We start from the raw sequence: 18,254 nt of genomic DNA, 5'->3' as shown, positions 1-18,254 counted from the left end.
AAAGGTGCTACCATTATACAAGAAAGATGGGTGGGGCTGCTGGCATTTTAAGGTTACCCCTCGTATTTAACCGCGGCTATAGCAATCTATGACATCATTAATACTACTTAAAATAGTAGCAGCGAGGCAAACTCCCACGCAATGAAAACTTTGTTCTATTTTTAGACTGATTGACAATCCACAATATAAACAAACAACAATCTCATGTTCTCTCAGTATTTACAATGATAAAAAAGCTTTTGTATTGCTTCCTAAACTCTTTCGAAGATGCAAAACCTGAAGGTGGTCATAGTTGGAGATGGTGCAGTGGGGAAATCTTGTTTTCTTATACAATGGAGTACCAATTCTTTTCCCAGTGAGTACGTTCCTACTGTGTTCGATAACTACGGCGGCAATATTATGGTGGACGGAAAACCAGTCTCAGTGTCGCTATGGGACACAGGTACGTACCTAAACTGTATGATTGTGGTTTGCACTTATATAAATTATGGTAGAGGAAAGTATCAATCATTAGACGTTATCATAATTATGTCGGACACCGAAAACTACAGCAAATACAGCCACCATTTCTGCACTGCACTTGGTTGAACTGGAGAATGTCTCTCTCAATAAATCGGACATAACACGGTATTTTACAGGCACTAAACGTGCTTCTAGGCTCTGTAGATCTACAAGTGTAGAAACAACTGAATATGGCAGATGATATATAGTAGGGTTAGAAAGCATCCGAAAACAACATTATTATAGTTGGTTAGGGGGTGGGGCTCAATCTCTGCCTTTACCATGTACCAGTCAAATTACTTAGTGCCCAAAATTAATGTATCACACTTAGAAGTCAGTGTCTGGCCAATCAATTATAACCACAATGTCCGATCTGTTGATCGAGAGACCTTCACCAGTTCAACCGAGTGTAGTGCAGAGCCCGACAAGAGTTTGAGCTTGATTTTTGGTTAGTAGCTAGCTAAAGAGTTCTGCTAGCTTAGTCCTTCAATGGTGTCTGTATCTTCTGAAGATATCAGTGTCTGACATAATTATGATGACGTCTGATACTTTACTCTAGTACATGTTAGAATTGTTTTGCTAAATAATATCATGTGGATCTCTCGACTCTTCCTACAGCCGGCCAAGAAGACTATGATAGGCTCCGCCCACTTTCCTATCCCCAGACGGACATTTTCTTTGTTGCATTTTGCGTCAAATCTCCAACTTCATTTGCAAACGTCAAAAACAAGTGGATACCTGAAGTTCGTCATCATTGTCCGAACACACCTGTGCTGCTAGTGGGGCTCAAAAGTGACCTCAGAGGTCAAGAGGTCAATGGGCGTGGCTACACTGAGGTCCCCCGCGAAGATGCTCAGCAACTGGCAAAAGATCTTGGTGAGGAATTTATGCTGTATTAATGCTATAAATTCGTTAAACTCGAAAACGATGATTTTCGTGAGTAAACATTTCGTTTGATTTCATTGCTTGCACTGCATTGAATGTGTTCCGGTAAGCCACGCCTACGCATTTTTGGAAAAAGATCATGGGCTATAACTATAATAACCGCCATGCAAAATAGACTTTTGATTTAAACTTTTGGTTTTAAGTTAAGCTCACTGTTGTAAGCTTTGTTATTGGACTAATTAATGGAACTGAAGTTATGGCCGTTCAAAGATGCTCTATTTAACGCTGGGTTGCGCATGTATCTGGTAACCGTATGACCTCCCCCCTCTTCCCCTCAGGAGCGGTGGGTTACTATGAGACAAGTGCCCTAACAGGAGCTGGTGTGCGGGAGGCAATGGACGCTGGTGTGAGGGTGGGGCTAACACAGACTGGCACTTCCCGTAGTGGAGGGAGGAGACGTAGATTCGTACTACCATGGAAACGGTGGGTGAAACATTAATTGGTTGTGGTCACATACCCTATAAGCATGTCACCCTCTATTATGCAACCATTGGAGAAAGTCTCCATAGCATAATTATGGTGGACCTGTGTTATAGCAGGTCACATCTTTATTGCAGCCAATAAGTATGTTGGTCTGCCCAAGGGGTGACTGCTATAGACAGGTTTCGCTGTACTGAATTAATAAAATCTGCTATGACTATATATATTATTGTCACCTTGTAACTCTCCGGTACAGGCGCTCCGACCAATCATTTTCCACGAATGCCAGTGGACCTTACGTTCCCCCGCCCCCTGAACTACCGGCCAATGAAAAAGCACCCTGGATAAATATCTCATCTTCGGCATTTGCTCCAGATTGGGAAAAAACGATAAACAACCCATCTCATTCGGACGTGGTCTTGAGACTGGAGGGCAAGACGTATCATGCCCATCGCTATGTGCTGGCATCTGCTTCAGATCTGTTTAGACTGCTGCTCGGGGTGACTCAGAAACTTAAGGTACTTATATACAGTTTTAGCAATCCTCAGCAAACGCTGTGGATGGATACCAGACTTTCTCTGTGTGCATGTAGATATTATAATGGTCACTCTTGGGCAGACAAACAGCTAGCTATAGTGCCTAGCTGTACATAATAAAGAGGTGGCCTGCTAAACACAGGTCCCAAACACATGCTCCATTAACCTGGCTGTATTACACGTTACCTGCTTATAATTATTATAAGGTAACCATAATAGACACTTAATTGCATGTCCGTAACTGCTTTGTGTAATATACTCTCCCACCTCCTCCAGGTTGACAAGCTGTGTGATGGATGGAGTAAGGCACGACTAAAGAAGGTTACTATGGAGACGGTCAACTCGGGGCAGTTGGAGGGGATGATCCATATTGAAGATAGGTAAGAATAATGACACACACACTTTTCTATAATACAATTACCTCTTTTCCTTTAGTTTTCCAATATTCATTTGTTCTATAGATGTTCGGACGGCAGGCAGCTGATAGAGATGACCTTTGACCCCTCTGTGGTGACGGAGCTGGCGCTATCTCGTGCCCTAACGTTCCTCTACACTGGAGTGGTGGAACTAGACAAAGAGAGCGAAGGTTTCGACGAAACAATCAAGATTTCTCAGTTGCTGAATTTACCCGAGTTGGAGCTCGTTTGTAAGAATGCTCGTAAAGGGGAGGAGTTTCTGAATCCGAGTATTGGAACGTGGTTGAACGATCGAAATGCCAGCGTTGCAAAACAACTATTTCTCAACAAGGTACAGTACGCTATATGTTTGTCCTGTTACCTAAGGTTCTCTTCTTTTGCAATAATTATCATTAATTACGTAACTAATTTTTGCCAATTGAATATGATTCATTTACGTATGTAGCTTTTAGGCAGATCTGTAGATCGATCATTCCTTGATGACTAATTGTACATATCAATCACCCACACACACCACACACCCACACACACCCACACAGGGATTGTTCTCTGACGTGTGTTTCCTGGTGGAGGGTGTGGTTGTCCCCGCCCATCGACTAGTACTGACCACACGATGTGAGGTCATGTCGGCCATGTTGTCTGGAGCCTTCCAAGAGAGCACAGCTAATGAGGTAGGTCGTCATAGAGACAGACAGCTAATCACTCACTTTTTAAATTGCATAAAAATGTTGTTAGCATGCACTTCGTATTTCCACTCCATTTCTCATTCATCTATGTATTTCTATGTATTTTTTTATTCTTTGCATGCTACATATAAACTTATTATAAAGTCGCAGGGATAGCTGCATGCATGACCTAAGTGTGTAGCTCTTAATTATTAACCTCCACAGATATCCATCCCTGATATCCCATTGGACACGTTTGTGAGTTTCCTAGAGTACCTGTACACTGACCACGCCCCCATTGAGGAGGGGGACTCTATGGGAATATTGGAGCTGGCCAACAGGTGAAGGGAAATGGTTCAGTGGATTGAGTTGCCATTGTTTTGATAGAAGATGGTCTACTGTACATAAGCCAACTAGCTGTACGAATTAGTGTTTATTATCTAGGCTTTATTGTACGAGGACCAAAGCCGGTTTCCGAAAGCATAGAGCACTTAGCTATAATAATTATGGTTTAAAAATGCTTACATGCACAAATCATAATACAGACCGCATTTCACCTCATTTTGTCCTGACTGACTACAATAATTATATAATTATGTTGATATTGCATTTTTATCAAGTTTAACTGCAATTGAATTAGCACTCTAATATAGACAGCTAACCAAATAAAGAAAATATAAGTAAAACCTGTTACTAAGTTCAGAGCTTGATTCTCCACATTATGTGTATATCACTTGTTGACTCCTCCCTTCAACAGATACGTGATGAGTCGGCTCATGTCACTCTGTGAACTGTATATCTCCAAGCATGTGGAGAGGGCCACAAAAGATTCCATTGCAAAGGCAAACGTCGACATTATAGGTGAGGTCATTATAGAGTTGCCCAGCTAATATAAAAATGTGTGAACACCCATGCAAGCAACTGACACAAAATGCAGTTTGTCTAGAACTGTTTGTATTTAGCCTGTACAACTACTTATAATTTCGAGTGATTTTGGTATAATTATAGCTATCAACATTAACATAGCATGCTCTGATACAATCAACTCTTTGTTTCTTTGTGAAATATTTAACGTTGGCAAACATTTTTCTACTCTAAATCACAAACTTTAACGCCCGCTCCACACACACACACACCACACACACATGCAGGACTCCTCCTCTCCTCACAGCTACACAACGCATCTCAGCTCAGCGCTTGGTGCCTCCACTTCATCTCAAGCAATTTTGTTGTTTTTGAGGAAAACGAACAATTCCTGCAATTGGACCAAGACAACCTCTCTTATGTGGAGGAACATCGATGGCCACCACTGTCTTACGAGGCCGCTATGAACGAGTATAAGGCCAAGTACCTCGATACTGAGGGGGAGGAGTTAGGTGGGTGTGGTTTATAGCAGAGGTGGGTTAATGGAACTTTGTGTGTATACAGTTGTGAAGTAGATTATAATTAGTTCAATCTAACAAGATTGTCATTGACGTTGAGAATCAAAACTGACACTGAATGCATCTACAATTTATAGGTGTGTTTTTTCTAAATCAGGCCTGTTTTCGGAGCTATTTTTGCATAATTGCCCATCATTTTTGAAGCTCTTAGATTTAGTGCTAAACTATATAAGTCAGTGCATTATGAGCTGCTGTCTATTATGAGTTTTTTCTTGCTCACTGTAGTATTCCTATAAGCTCCAAAGTCACACCATGCAATAGAATGTGTTTGAACCACCTCTTTGTAACAGCCACTGTTGGTCTACCTGTAAGGGCAGGTTTCACTGCACTATACCATGCATTATAACTTCCCTGCACTATACAGGTGACCCCTCCGCTACTACAGATGACCCCCCCAGGACATCGGACAATGGAGCAGCTGTTAAGAGCCACAAGAGACGAGGACTCTCCCGACTGTTCAAGTGGATCAAATAGACTGAAACTGTCGCACTTTGTTTGTGTTAGCATAATTATACACTTTGTGCTCATTGATTTTATTCTGCATTGCCAATTAACGTACTGCATATACTTTCCAGGTATACTATATATATATCTGGTGACTATATATAATTTACAGAGCATGCACTTAATAGACGTTGTAGTGTCACCTCTAAATGGATTTCATTGGCCAACAGCGAGATAATTACAGCCCCAGGGCATGCAAGGTGTAATGCAGCCCAAGCTTTCATTTGTTCAAAGCAAGCAAATAGCCATGCTATATAGCTCAGTTGTGACAGCAGCTGCATGCTCCGCTATACAGCAAATTACGGTGGCTAAGACGGTCTCTGTTTATAGATACATGCACTCTTTCTGTGCTGCCTCTTCTTTTTTTGCTACCTTATATTTATCAAGAGTATCTCAATTCATATACTCTTGTATTTATGGATGAACTATGACAACAGCAAGAAAAAATAAGTAAGGCCTGGGAACAAGGCTACATTGATGACAACAGGAAGTACTGCCGTATTTTTCTCTAGCCACACCCACCTGTGAGGTGTCACGCATGCGCAAAGTCAATGAGGTAAAGCTCCTGGCACCGCAACAAAATTTGTTGGCTTCTTAGCAGGTACAAGACTCAAGACTAGCTGCTGCATGGCTAATGTTGGACAAGATAGTGGAGAGGCATCGCCACTAGATGGTGAGTGCATGGGGATTGAAACTGATACTCAGATCTAGTACATTTATACTGAACTACAATATACCGTATATATAGCAGAAATGTTCGCGTGTGTACATTTTTGCTATTTGGCTCGAGAGCCCTCAAAAATATTCACGTTTCAATGCCAGGAAATCACACCCATCAAGAGCTTTGCATGCGGCTGCATATTCTGCCTTCAATAACGCGAAAATTTTCCACTTATACTGTTACAGTAAATCTGCTTCTGTAGGACATTTTGATTTCATTCCAATCGTCTAATCTTCCTTTAGTACCTCAAACCCTTGGTAAACCAGGCGTTGTTTTAAAGCCCAATGACATGCAATCATGTAGAAAGCTGTAAGTTGTACATGTAACAAATACAGTTTAACACAGATCCAACAGCCGATGTGAATACTGCGAATACTACCTCACAAAGTTTTGCTACTCAAGTTCCTTCTCTACCTTCACCACCAGTAACTGGTAAGAGTTTTAATATGGCCAATAGTTTTACTTAAGACATAGTTACCAGCACCCCCATGCATGTAACAATATACCTCATTCAGCAGCTTTAGCAGTATATATGTGTATGATATATTACCTTAAGGTGACGTGTATTAATTTCTGCTATTTCTGCGAATGGAGTAAAATCGCAAAAATTAGTACTCGCAAATAATTGGCCGCCCTCTTGTTTAATGTATCCAGATCGACATTCGCAAACAATTATACCAGCAAAATGTACAAAACTGTAAAAACGCAAACAAATGTACCTGTGAAAGTATGTCACCTTAAGGTAGTTGGGTTTCAGGTGGCAAAACAATATTTACTCGTATTACTAATTATATCTGCATGTTGACACAGCCCTGAATGCTTGTAATACCACAAAGCCACACTATGCATTACCTCAATTATGGTGTAGTGTACGACAGTATATATTGTAGCAGTTTATAACCTATCGTTAAGTGGATGCTTCTAAATTCAGGTTTAACCATTGAAACACTAAAGAGAGAAGTTAAATTCACTGACGAGCAGCTTGACACAAGAGTAGAAGAAACAGACCTCCTCAAATTATCATCTTATTTTGACACCACACATGACGGCTGTCTTGCAATGGGCCTGTCATCTGGACAGCAAACTGACGTGAGGAGTCATGCCTTCGTACACGGCACTCAGGCTGGAATGTTGCTGGCTCTGAAATACTGGCTGGACAGAGTTGTTGCAGAGGGCACGTTCAGAGCTCTGCTACTCATCATACTCTCCCTGGACAAAGGAGACATTGCTATCAATGTGGCCCAGTATTTGTCAGCCAAAGGTTAGTATAGCAGTGCATGAGGGATAGATATACAAAGCGTATATATAGTGTTTAATATGCATTCATGCATGGGAGCTAAAGTCCATTTGTGTTGAGTTTGACCTTCATAAAGTTGTCATAACTTTGTCATACTTTACTGAAATTCAAAGTTTCATATACCTTTTAAAAGCGCTTCTATCTATGTGCTGTAGAGCTGATAAGCTCCAACCAGCTAAAAGTTAGCATTTTCCATGTAGAAATCCCAGGCAATACTGTCTACCACATAAAGCATAAATGAAGCCATAATTGACCACATAAACTTCCGGGGTCGAACTCAACGCAAATAGACTTTAGGCCAAGCCATGCAGGCCAAGCCATGCATGCATTTCAACAACAAAAATAGTTGACAATGTCCATACTATAATCCCTTTTATACCGATATTATAGATTCCTCAAACACAAAATCTGAGCAGGCTGCGAGGAAGAATACTAAAGAACCCGTGGAATCAATGAGTAAGCTGTTATAAAATAGCTTATGAGACATAATAAATTATAAGTATATTATATTTTATACACGATATTTAACTGCTGTACTACAGGTGATGATCGAATTATCACCGACCTCACTGGAAAAATCGATTTCCTGGAGACAAAATTTCAGCGGCTGACTAATAAAACCCTCAAACGACTCAAGCAATCTCGTGTCAGTGTAGACGATTTCTATGCCAGCATAACATGCATGAAACTATCGCTGAAAAGTCTTGCTGGAAAATACATTGAAGAATGCTTCGAGAAAGCACGAACACTTGCAAAGATTTGGGGCAAGTTGAATCGATTCTGGGATTTTTTCAATTACGAGCTTTTTCGACACGTACTTCGAGTCATGTTCACTGAAGCAGACGATCCCTTGCTGAGCCAACTAGCCGAGTATGAGAGTGAGATGGATGGATTCCTGTCTTCAACAAAACTTAGTGATTTCTTCAAAGTTTGGCCATTTTCCATTGACAGTCCTCAAGAAAAAGAAGTCGGAAAACTGAAGAATGTTATAGTGAGGGTGAACAAAAGCTGGGATGATTGCACGCTACGTGACGTTAAAAACATCTCCAACACCTTTGCTCAAGGATTCTTCTTGCCACGTGAATTCTTGCTGGTAGCTGGTGTTGGTAAGAGCAGTGTGTCCATCCTCTGGTCCGTACCTCCTTCTCTGGCCAGCTCGATAGTGGAACAGGTGAAACAAGGAAAGGAAGACTTCTTAGCAGACAATGGCTTTCTATCTATCACCATTGATGGTGTTCAGGTCTATTCCCTCACTCCAATGAAGCAGGCTTCTTTACAACTAAAGAAGATGTACGTATCTAGACAGATATCCAAGAACTTGCTGCAACCTTACAAGCTAGCTCTAATCACAACAGGGTTTTTTGATTTTACTAGTCCTAATAAATACATAAGGCGCACACTGCGAGGAGACAAAGATGACATTCACTGTAATAAATTTGCAACCACTCTCAGCACTCTTGGCCATCATCCCAATGGCTCCCCTGCTCGACTGGTCCTAGTGGAGGGAGCTCCTGGTGTAGGCAAAACAACATTCAGTCTCGATGCTTGTATCAAGTGGGCCAATAAAGAGCTGCTTAAAGACACTGCGATACTCTTCCTGCTGCCATTGAGAGACTTTGACGTTCAGAACTTAAACAATCTTGATGAATTAGTATCTCTCATCAATCCTGGAGACAAGTCCCTAGTGGAAGAGCTGGAAGCCAACAAAGGTGAAGGTACAGCCTTCTGGTTGGATGGCTGGGATGAAATTGCATCCACCCTTGATGATCAATCATGCTTCTTCAAGAAACTAGTGTCTGGAGAAATCTTACCCAAAGCTAGAGTGATTGTGACAAGTCGACCTTGGGCTACTGACTACATCAAGAAACGAAAACCCTCACAGCACATTGAGATTGTAGCATCTGTCCAAGACCAGATTGATTGGCTGATAGAGCTGAAGAAAAAGTATCCACAAAAGTCGTCTGCTCTCCTAGAACAGTTTTTGAAATATTTGGATGAGACCCCTGCTGTCAAAGGCCACATGCACACTCCCTTAGCTACCAGCATCACCTTGTTGGTCTACCAGTGGTGCCAAGACTCAAGCTCTACCTTACCAACAACAGTGACCCAGCTGTACACTTCCTACACTTGCTTCTGTATCCATGAGTACCTGGACAAACACCCTCACTTTGTGCCCAAGCTATGGAAAAGCAACAACTTTAGCGATCTCTCAGAGCCTTTGAAAACATTCTTCCATAGCCTGTCTGGAATTAGTTTAAATGGCCTACTTGATAATGTACCGCGGCTGGTGTTCCCTGATCTTCCCGATTATCTCAGACTGGAGACTCTGGGGCTGATGCAGACAGTGGACCCGCTATACACCAGTGCTGTAGTTAGCTATCACTTCAACCACCTCACACTTCAAGAGTATCTAGCTGCGTTTTCACTATCACAGATGAGCGATGAAGAAAGAAGTGCGATTGTTGCGAGGTGTATCCATGATGGCCACTTCATCGGGGTCCTGAGGTTTCTCAGTGGACTCACCAAATCTTCTCCCATCCTCAGAGATCACATGAGGAGAAAAATTGGATCAAGGACCGTCTTTCACTGGCTGTTTGAGGGAGGTGATAAAGCTTCTATTACTGACATTCTTGGAGAGAGTGAAATGAGTATTCGCTCAGACTACTCCTGGTCTCCTCTTGACTATTTTGTTACTGGCTACTGCACTGCTCGATCCAACTGTTTCATAAATTTCGAAATCACAGGCATTGGAGATGAAAATGAGAATATGTCTCATTTATTTCAAGCGTTTTGCAGTGCCGGTGGAGAGCAGGGAAATGCTTCTATCACATCAATAAAAGTGTCATGTAGTGATCTCGCCTCACAAAGCTTCCAATACATGCAAGACATTCCTACTCACTTCTTACGCCACTTGAAGAGGTTCACTGTATGTTACAACAAACTTGACGGTACTGCTGTCGACCACATTGCCAAGACCATCCCCCATATGCCTCAACTAGAAGAACTTGATCTAGCAAGAAACAAAATCCAAAGAGGAGGTGCTGTCTCTCTTGTATCAGCCCTCTGTGACCACACAGCTTTGAAGAAGTTGGATTTGGCTGAGAATAATATCGCTAAAGAAGATTGTGAACAATTAGCTAAACTCTTGTGTTCTAGTCAGTGTCTCGAATCGTTGAATGTCAGTGACAACTCTTTCTCCTCTGACAGTGTCCATATTCTGTTCAGAGGATTACAGCAAAACAGCCCTCTGAAAGAACTGGTCATGTCAGAAAATAGTGTTTCACTGGAGGCCATGACGACTTTCAGTGCTTACCTTGGAGACAATGACAAGTGTAAACTGGAGACAGGGTATATATGCCGCTGCGACATTTCTCCAGAATCAGCTATAGAGCTAGCACACGGACTCAGTCGAAACTGTTCAGTGAAGGATCTGCACTTGTCTAGCAATCCACTTGGAGACAGCGGAGTGACTGCCCTCGGTAGAGCACTAGAAACAAACAAAACAATTACTAGACTTTTTTTAGATAACTGTTCCATGACTACCATTGGAGGAGCAGCACTGGCCTCATCTCTGATGGCCAACTCAACAATAGAGGAGCTGATTATTAGCCGCAATTCATTAGGAGGAGAAGCAATTCAAAAGTTTGCGGAGTTAATACAACACAACAAAACACTCAAGATACTAAGTATTAACAAAGATGACTCATTAACTCAATCCGATATCGATATCCTCCTCAACAGTACAACAGACAATCAAACACTGGAACATTTGACAGTACCCCAAAAATTCAGAGTTAAGTACTGACAATTAGAGTGGTGGGATTAGTTACGTTACAATTTGAATGTCAGTTGTTTTTTTCGTGTTTTTGTAATTCGTAATAAAAAAAAACTTTATTATTAGTCAATTAAGGTCAATGAATGGAATGTACTTCTGACTGGCTATGCCTCAGAGTAACCACCGTATATATATGGGTGTACATGTGCGCATAATTATATTCTCCTCGTAAGTGTGCATGCATATATGAATTATAGGTTCAGCAGTTTGGCTTATCCACAATTTAGATACAAGTGCAAGTTTGGTATAGTATATCTACTCTTGCATTAATCTACTTCGAACTTTTATATACTTCGGAGTTTCCATTCTTAGTTTTACCAGTTGCATGGTTTGATTGACTTGAATGTGTGTTTGGAGTCTGCTCTCCCTTCTCGTGAGTTCTGTGATCCGGGCTGATAAACTGATACAATCACCAATGAAAACGCTATATATATGCCACAATCAAAGCTTTAACTTTCCAATTGTTTCCTCTCTCATAATGTTGCTTTAATTTTCATCAATTAAAGTATCAATATTTTGTTCTGATTCATCATCTGAAATAGTCGCTGAGTGAGTGACAACACTGTCTGTGCTGAGTGCATACACTTTCACTTTCTTCACCATGCAGATATTTTCTTAATATAGCATTTCTTCAGGATTGTAGTTTAATTCAGTCATGCAGTAGTTTCTCTCACTCAACCCTGCAAGTGTTAATTCTCAATGTCCTTAACTTTTTATGACTGCATGCCTATAATAATAGCTATGTTATTGCATAACTATATTGTGGACAGATTAGTTGAAATGTTCTAACCTGCAGGTTTAACCTTAAAGAGGACTGTGTACTACCGTTCATATAGCGCGAGGGGCTAATTTTCGCTGTTTTCGTATATCCTAAAGCTACGCGAAAATTAATTCCATAATGTGCAAAGATTAAGGCATGGCCTGAGAATGTTTCCGGTGAGCAGTCAATCCACTCAACGAAATATGCTTTTATAGGCCATTCCACAAAATTTAAGTGCCTCGAAAATGTCACGCCATATACGGAATAATTAGTCTATAGTGATGCTAATTACCTCAATGCAAGAAAAATTTGATATCAAAAAGGAGTGATATAAAAAAAAATTAATTATGAAATTAACACAAATTAGAGTGTATGCTAACATGCACAAATATGCGGAGCGACCGTTTCAGTCTATTTGATCTGCTTAAACAGTCGGGAGAGTCCTCGTCTCTTGTGGCTCTGGACAGCTGCTCCATTGTCCGATGTCCTGGGGGGGTCATCTGTAGTGGTGGAGGGGTCACCTGTATAGTGCAGGGAAGTTATAATGCATGGTATAATAATTATTATAGTGCAGTGAAACCTGCCCTTACAGGTAGACCAACAGTGGCTGTAATAAAGAGGTGGTTCAATTAACACATGTATGCTATAAATATTAACACAGTATAGTTGAACATCTTTCAACAGCCAGTACCATTGATCCGATGTCAAAAATTTTACGATTTTCTGAAAGCTTAGAAAAAGACCTTTCAAATGACGTGTTTCGATCCAAAATTTTATCGGGGCCCTAATTTGTCATTTTCGGCCTTGGACCATGGGCTATTATTATCCATGGTATCACCAAATCGGCAAATACTTATTTTTGATGACACCATTTGAATTCTTTTTTTCTAAGCTTTCAGAAAATCATAAAAAATTTGACAATAGATTCACGGAATTCAAGTTATGGCAGCTGAAAGAATCGCCGAACCATTGATGGAGGGGGGGGGGGTGTAGTTGAACATCTTTCAACAGCTTTAACTTTAGTACCGTTGATCCAATGTCAAAAATTTTACAATTTTCTGAAAGCTTAGAAAGAGACCTTTTAAATGACTTGTTTCGATCCAACATTTTGTCGGGGTCCTAATTTGTCGTTTTTCGGCCTTGGACCATGGTATCGCTACATCGGCAAATACTTTTATCTCTCAAATATGATTTTTGATGACACCATTTGAATTCTAAGCTTTCAGAAAATCATAAAAATTTGACATTGGATTGCACGGAATTCAAGTTATGGCAGCTGAAAGAATAGGGACACACCACAATTAGTCAATACACTCTAAAGACCAAGCAATATAGAGTACAATATGTAATGTAAGGCTAGAAACCACACCTACCTGACTCCTCCCCCTCAGTCTCAGTATCGCGGTACTTGGCTCTATACTCGTTCATAATGGTCTTGTAACACAGTGGTGGCCATCGATGCTCCTCCACATAAGAGAGGTTGTCTTGGTCCAATTGCAGGAATTGTTCGCTTCTCTCAAAATCACCGTAATTGCTTGAAATGACGTGGAGGCACAAAGTGCTGAGCTGAGACGCGTTGTGCAGCTGTGAGGAGAGCAGGAGTCCTGTGTGTGTGGGGTGTGTGGGGGAGTGGGCGTTGGGTGTGTGTGTAAGGAGGAGTTGGCGTCAAAATCTGCCACTACTAAATTGTTGATTGTTGTGTAAAAAGGCTAGTAATAATTTTTGGTTTTGCGGATTTTATTGTTGCGAATTGATCAACCATCGCAAAGTTTGCAAATGTTTGATGCTCGCAAAACATTCTAAGTAGCTACTAACCACCTCTTAGGCCTATAGCTTCATGTCAGGTATAAAAGATAAAAACAACCACAATTCTGGGTATCCTATCAGAATGAACACACGACCTCACCTATAATGATGTCGACGTCTGCCTTTGAAATAGAATTTTTAGTGGCCCTCTCAACGTCCCAGGAGATGCGGTATTCACAGAGTGATACGAGCCGACTCATCAGGTACCTGTTGTGAGCCAGTGAGGGAGAGGGGAGGAGTCAACAAGGCATGTCATGGGAGAATCAAGTTTGCAAATCTATTTAATTTATTTGAGGGTTGGATGTCGGATGTCTATAGAAATTTAATTGACAGTTATTGAGTATAAACTCAAATTAATCAATCAGACATGTTTTCCTAGCTTTGGCCGATGTAGTATTATGACAGTCTGTACAGTGAGTGACTATAATTATGAAAAGTAGACCATCCATAATAATCATAAGTACTGGGTGGAAACTCCACTCAAAATGCAGTTCACTTCACCTGTTGGCCAGCTCCAATATTCCTATGTAGTTTTTCATATAGGGGATGTCGTCAGTGTACAGGTACTCTAGGAAAATCAGAAACGGGTCCAATGAGATATCAGGGATGGATATCTGTGGAGGAGGAGGGTTACTACATAATGATGGCTATTTGAAGATAGAAATTAAGATAAGGTTAATCATTTGTACGCATATGCATGTGACTTGAAAGCTTGAAAATAAGTGATATTACCTAGGATGTGGTCAAATAATTATATCGAATCCGCGTATACATAGTAAGACCACCAGGTATATTATTGCAAAATGTTCATAAATTATGATATCATGTGTGTATTAGCAATAGCTAGTAGCCTTTTGTTATGTAGCTTTGACACATTAATTCACTGAGGCACAGCACCTAGGCCTGCGGTGCTTTCATAAAGTGATTGTATCTGGGAGATGAAATAAACTATTTTAAGAAAAAGTGAGGTCATTATTTTGTGATTAACCGTCTGTCGCTATGACGACCTACCTTGTTAGCTGTGCTCTCTTGGAAGGCTCCAGACAACATGATCGACATGACCTCACATCGTGTGGTCAGTACTAGTCGATGGGCGGGGACAACCACACCCTCCACCAGGAAACACACGTCAGAGAACAATCTCTGTGTGGGTGTGGGTGGGTGTGTGTGTGGGTGGGTGTGTGGTGTGTGTGCATGTCTACACTATACACTGTACACTACTAGCTCTGAATGAATTTAAGATTATAACAGATCTCTACTAATCATGCATCGAGGCTACGTGCAGGTGTATAACACGGAAGGGACTGTATAAGTTTTATTACACCTAGCTTGTACAACGTGATATAATTATATGTGTACAAGCAACCTCAGATAACCAGCACAAACCACACACACACACAAACATAGCGTACCTTGTTGAAAAATAAGTGTTTTTCGACGTGGGAATTTCGATTGTTCACCCACGTTGCAATTTTCTTATTCAGAGACTCCTCCCCTTTACGAGCATTCTCACACATGAGCTCCAACTCGGGCAAATTCAGCAGCTGAGAAATCTTGATTGTTTCGCCGAAACCTTCGCTCTCTTTGTCTAGTTCCACCACTCCAGTGTAGAGGAACGTTAGGGCACGAGATAGCGCCAGCTCTGTCACCACGGAGGGGTCAAAGGTCATCTCTGTCACCTGTTTACCGTCCGAGTCAGGTCTATAGCAACAGAAATGAAGAATTAACACCTTCAACAAAAGTGTAGCCTAGAAACTTAAAGTGTATTTCTTATAAATTAGGAAAAACATGAATTTACAAATTACGAATTTATTGTTTTTACATGTACCTTTCTTCAATGTGGAGCATTCCCTCCAGCTGCCCTGAGTTGATAGTCTTCCTAGTAACCTTCTTTAGTCGTGCCTTGTCCCACCCATCACACAGCTTGTCAATCTGGAACATTATTCACAAAGACAGCTTGTAATTGCAGAAAACGGGCAAGTGTCTATACAGTATTATGCATGGTGGTCACCCTATAAGCAAAGTCACCCTCCATAATACAATAGGGCCCCACAGTCTCTATAGCATGTGTTTGCACCTGTATTAGCAGGCCACCCTCTATAATACAGCCACTGTTGGTCTATCCAAGGGTGACCACTATTATTAGATGTGTACATGCACACAGAGATTCTGACAACATTTGCCGAGATTTGTTTTGACAAATATATAAACCTCACCTTAACTTTCTTAGTCACCCCGAGCAGCTGTCTAAACAGATCTGAGGCAGATGCCAGTACATAGCGATGGGCATGATACGTCTTGCCCTCCAGTCTGAAGACTACGTCCGAATGAGACGGGTTGTTTATCGTTTTTACCCACTCAGCGTTAAACGTTGAAGTTTGGATTTTTATATCTTTATTGGCGGGTGGTTTAGGAGGTGGAGGAATCAGAGGACCATTGGCATTTGTGTAAAATAATTGGTCGGATGATTGATCAGATGATTGATCAGATGATTGAGAGCGCCTAATAGAGGTCATTACATTATAGCAGGAGTACGAATAGTTCAATAATTAAACCAGGTCCAAACACAGTCATGCTAGCGCTATGCATGGGCCTATTAACCTGGCTGTATTATTATTATGCATGCTTATAGGGTGACCACAATAAATTATGTATGTCAATACTTCACCCACCGTTTCCATGGTAGTACGAATCTACGTCTCCTCTCCTCCTTACATGTAAGGGAAATGCCTGCCCTTGTTAGCCCCACCCTCACACAAACGTCCATTGCCTCCATCACACCAGCTCCTGTGAAGGCACTTGTCTCATAGTAACCCACCGCTCCTGAGGGGGGAGGTCATACGGTTATCAGATACACAGGACATTTTACATACGTATACATACCATAGATTTAAAATAATCTCCCCAGCTAAAAGCTAGCGTTTCTCTGGCATATAATTATATCCACGGTACACATTCCTATGACATCACGGTATGACATCACATGGTATATGTGAATATTAACTCTATGACACTTACAGGTACAGTGTCATTTTATTTGTATGACAACAGAACTTCCGGTCATTCTCAATGCAATAGACCCTATATACAGTGTGATGTCATACATGTAAATGATGTCATAGGAATGTGTAGTATACAGTATGTGGTTAATAGCCAGGTCACCTAGCTATGACTGATCAAGAGTGTATTAGGAAGAGTACGCCACAACTCCAATAGACTCCAATAGACTGTATACCAGGAGCCCATGAGGACGATACAGTAGTAAGATCTTCCATCTCCTAGTTCATGTGCTCTGTACACAGGAGGCAATCTGCCTATATCATAATACTCATGCACTATTGTAACCACAACCACTTGAGATATATACACATGTAGAAGGTGCTAGCATTAAAAATGCTGATAAAATGTTCTTCCTAATTATAAACTCGAGATCTATTTCCTTTTTTCCCCAACGCTATCATCGTATAATTTTATTCTAGCCACTAGAAGTAGACTGGTTTCACTGTAGCAGTGACAGTAAGTGAAAATCAATGTACGTACTGTAATAAATAATGTAATAAATTCCTCACCAATATCTTTCGCCAGTTGCAGAGCATCTTCGCGGGGGACAGGGTAGTCACCATTGATCTCAATCTCAGGGGTAAACACATGCCTCTCAGAGTTAAAGAGGTCACACTGGAGCCCCACTAGCAGCACAGGTGTGTTCGGACAACGATGACGAACTTCAGGTATCCACTTCTCTTTGATGTTTGCAAATGAAATTGGAGATTTGACGCAAAATGAAACAAGGAGAACAGAAGACATAGGTAGGTAGAACTGTAGATCTGTAGCAAATTAAACAATTAATTATTTTCAGGACACGAACGTCAACATGCTACAAGTAATCCTAGAGTCAAACTGGATAATTCATGGATAATGGCTTAATTTTTCTCGAAGTACTTATTTATCAGTGCAAAGTATTTATGTCATACGTGCATTTCGTGTTCGTTAGCTAGTCTACCTCCTTCCAATAAGCACACGTTGACTTGTTTTCCGTTTATCTCATGAGTCCTGTTGCCCTGGTAATCGTACCTAGGGACATGTCCTGTCCAGTTAAAGTAGTCGCCTTCCCATCGACAGAGAAAAACTGTCCTCCCCACTCCACTATCTCCGAGTAGGCCAATGTTCAGTGCTAGGGACCTCTCCATCTTTGTGAAAGTACTTAGTTCTATAGCTATGTACTTGTATGGAGGAGTTTTAATATTATAATGAACTTCTGCTCATGCATTGTTAATTAAGGTCTCGGTGTTTAGCGAGCCCCGCCCATCTGTCTAGTCTCGCAAGCCATACTTCTCCAACACTAGTCTGGCCCCTAGAGGCTATATATTCCTGCTCTTGTTGCATGCTAGCCTCGAGACCAGGCTTCG

At 41.1% G+C, this 18,254-nt stretch overlaps 2 protein-coding genes across 2 annotated transcripts; one reads left to right on the top strand and one right to left on the bottom strand.

Moving 5' to 3' along the window:
* Positions 1-175: 175 nt before the first annotated feature.
* Positions 176-11,356, top strand: LOC135348154 (uncharacterized). Its single transcript, XM_064546333.1, has 15 exons — positions 176-442; positions 1,120-1,377; positions 1,725-1,869; positions 2,123-2,384; positions 2,679-2,782; positions 2,864-3,149; positions 3,358-3,489; positions 3,709-3,824; positions 4,241-4,344; positions 4,635-4,859; positions 5,986-6,102; positions 6,496-6,582; positions 7,082-7,411; positions 7,838-7,903; positions 7,990-11,356. Exons 1-15 carry the CDS (start codon positions 268-270, stop codon positions 11,250-11,252), a joined length of 5,670 nt encoding a protein of 1,889 aa, XP_064402403.1. The 5' UTR covers positions 176-267; the 3' UTR covers positions 11,253-11,356.
* Positions 11,357-12,334: 978 nt separating this feature from the next.
* On the bottom strand, positions 12,335-18,157 carry LOC135347858 (rho-related protein racA-like). Its single transcript, XM_064545960.1, has 11 exons — positions 17,849-18,157; positions 17,418-17,672; positions 16,521-16,671; positions 16,065-16,350; positions 15,677-15,780; positions 15,261-15,549; positions 14,860-14,991; positions 14,350-14,462; positions 13,949-14,055; positions 13,416-13,646; positions 12,335-12,563 (listed from the first exon to the last, which is right to left on the bottom strand). Exons 1-11 carry the CDS (start codon positions 18,033-18,035, stop codon positions 12,454-12,456), a joined length of 1,965 nt encoding a protein of 654 aa, XP_064402030.1. The 5' UTR covers positions 18,036-18,157; the 3' UTR covers positions 12,335-12,453.
* Between the last annotated feature and the right edge of the window lie 97 nt (positions 18,158-18,254).

The sequence above is a fragment of the Halichondria panicea genome, chromosome 14, assembly GCF_963675165.1.
Source record: "Halichondria panicea chromosome 14, odHalPani1.1, whole genome shotgun sequence".
Classification (NCBI taxonomy): Eukaryota; Metazoa; Porifera; class Demospongiae; order Suberitida; family Halichondriidae; genus Halichondria; species Halichondria panicea.
Note: the sequence above shows the minus strand (reverse complement) of the source record. Positions and strands in the feature narration are given on the sequence as shown.

Bases quoted from the DNA above. Each gene is read 5' to 3' on its own strand.
- LOC135347858 (XM_064545960.1), bottom strand. From the start codon at position 18,035: ATGGAGAGGTCCCTAGCACTGAACATTGGCCTACTCGGAGATAGTGGA. The intron at 14,463-14,859 runs GTAGGTCGTCAT...CCTCCTCCACAG, and splicing joins AAGAGAGCACAGCTAACAAG to ATATCCATCCCTGATATCTC. The intron at 14,056-14,349 runs GTGAAGTGAACT...GGCTCACAACAG, and splicing joins ATATTGGAGCTGGCCAACAG to GTACCTGATGAGTCGGCTCG.
- LOC135348154 (XM_064546333.1), top strand. From the start codon at position 268: ATGCAAAACCTGAAGGTGGTCATAGTTGGAGATGGTGCAGTGGGGAAA. The intron at 1,870-2,122 runs GTGGGTGAAACA...TCTCCGGTACAG, and splicing joins TTCGTACTACCATGGAAACG to GCGCTCCGACCAATCATTTT. The intron at 3,825-4,240 runs GTGAAGGGAAAT...TCCCTTCAACAG, and splicing joins ATATTGGAGCTGGCCAACAG to ATACGTGATGAGTCGGCTCA.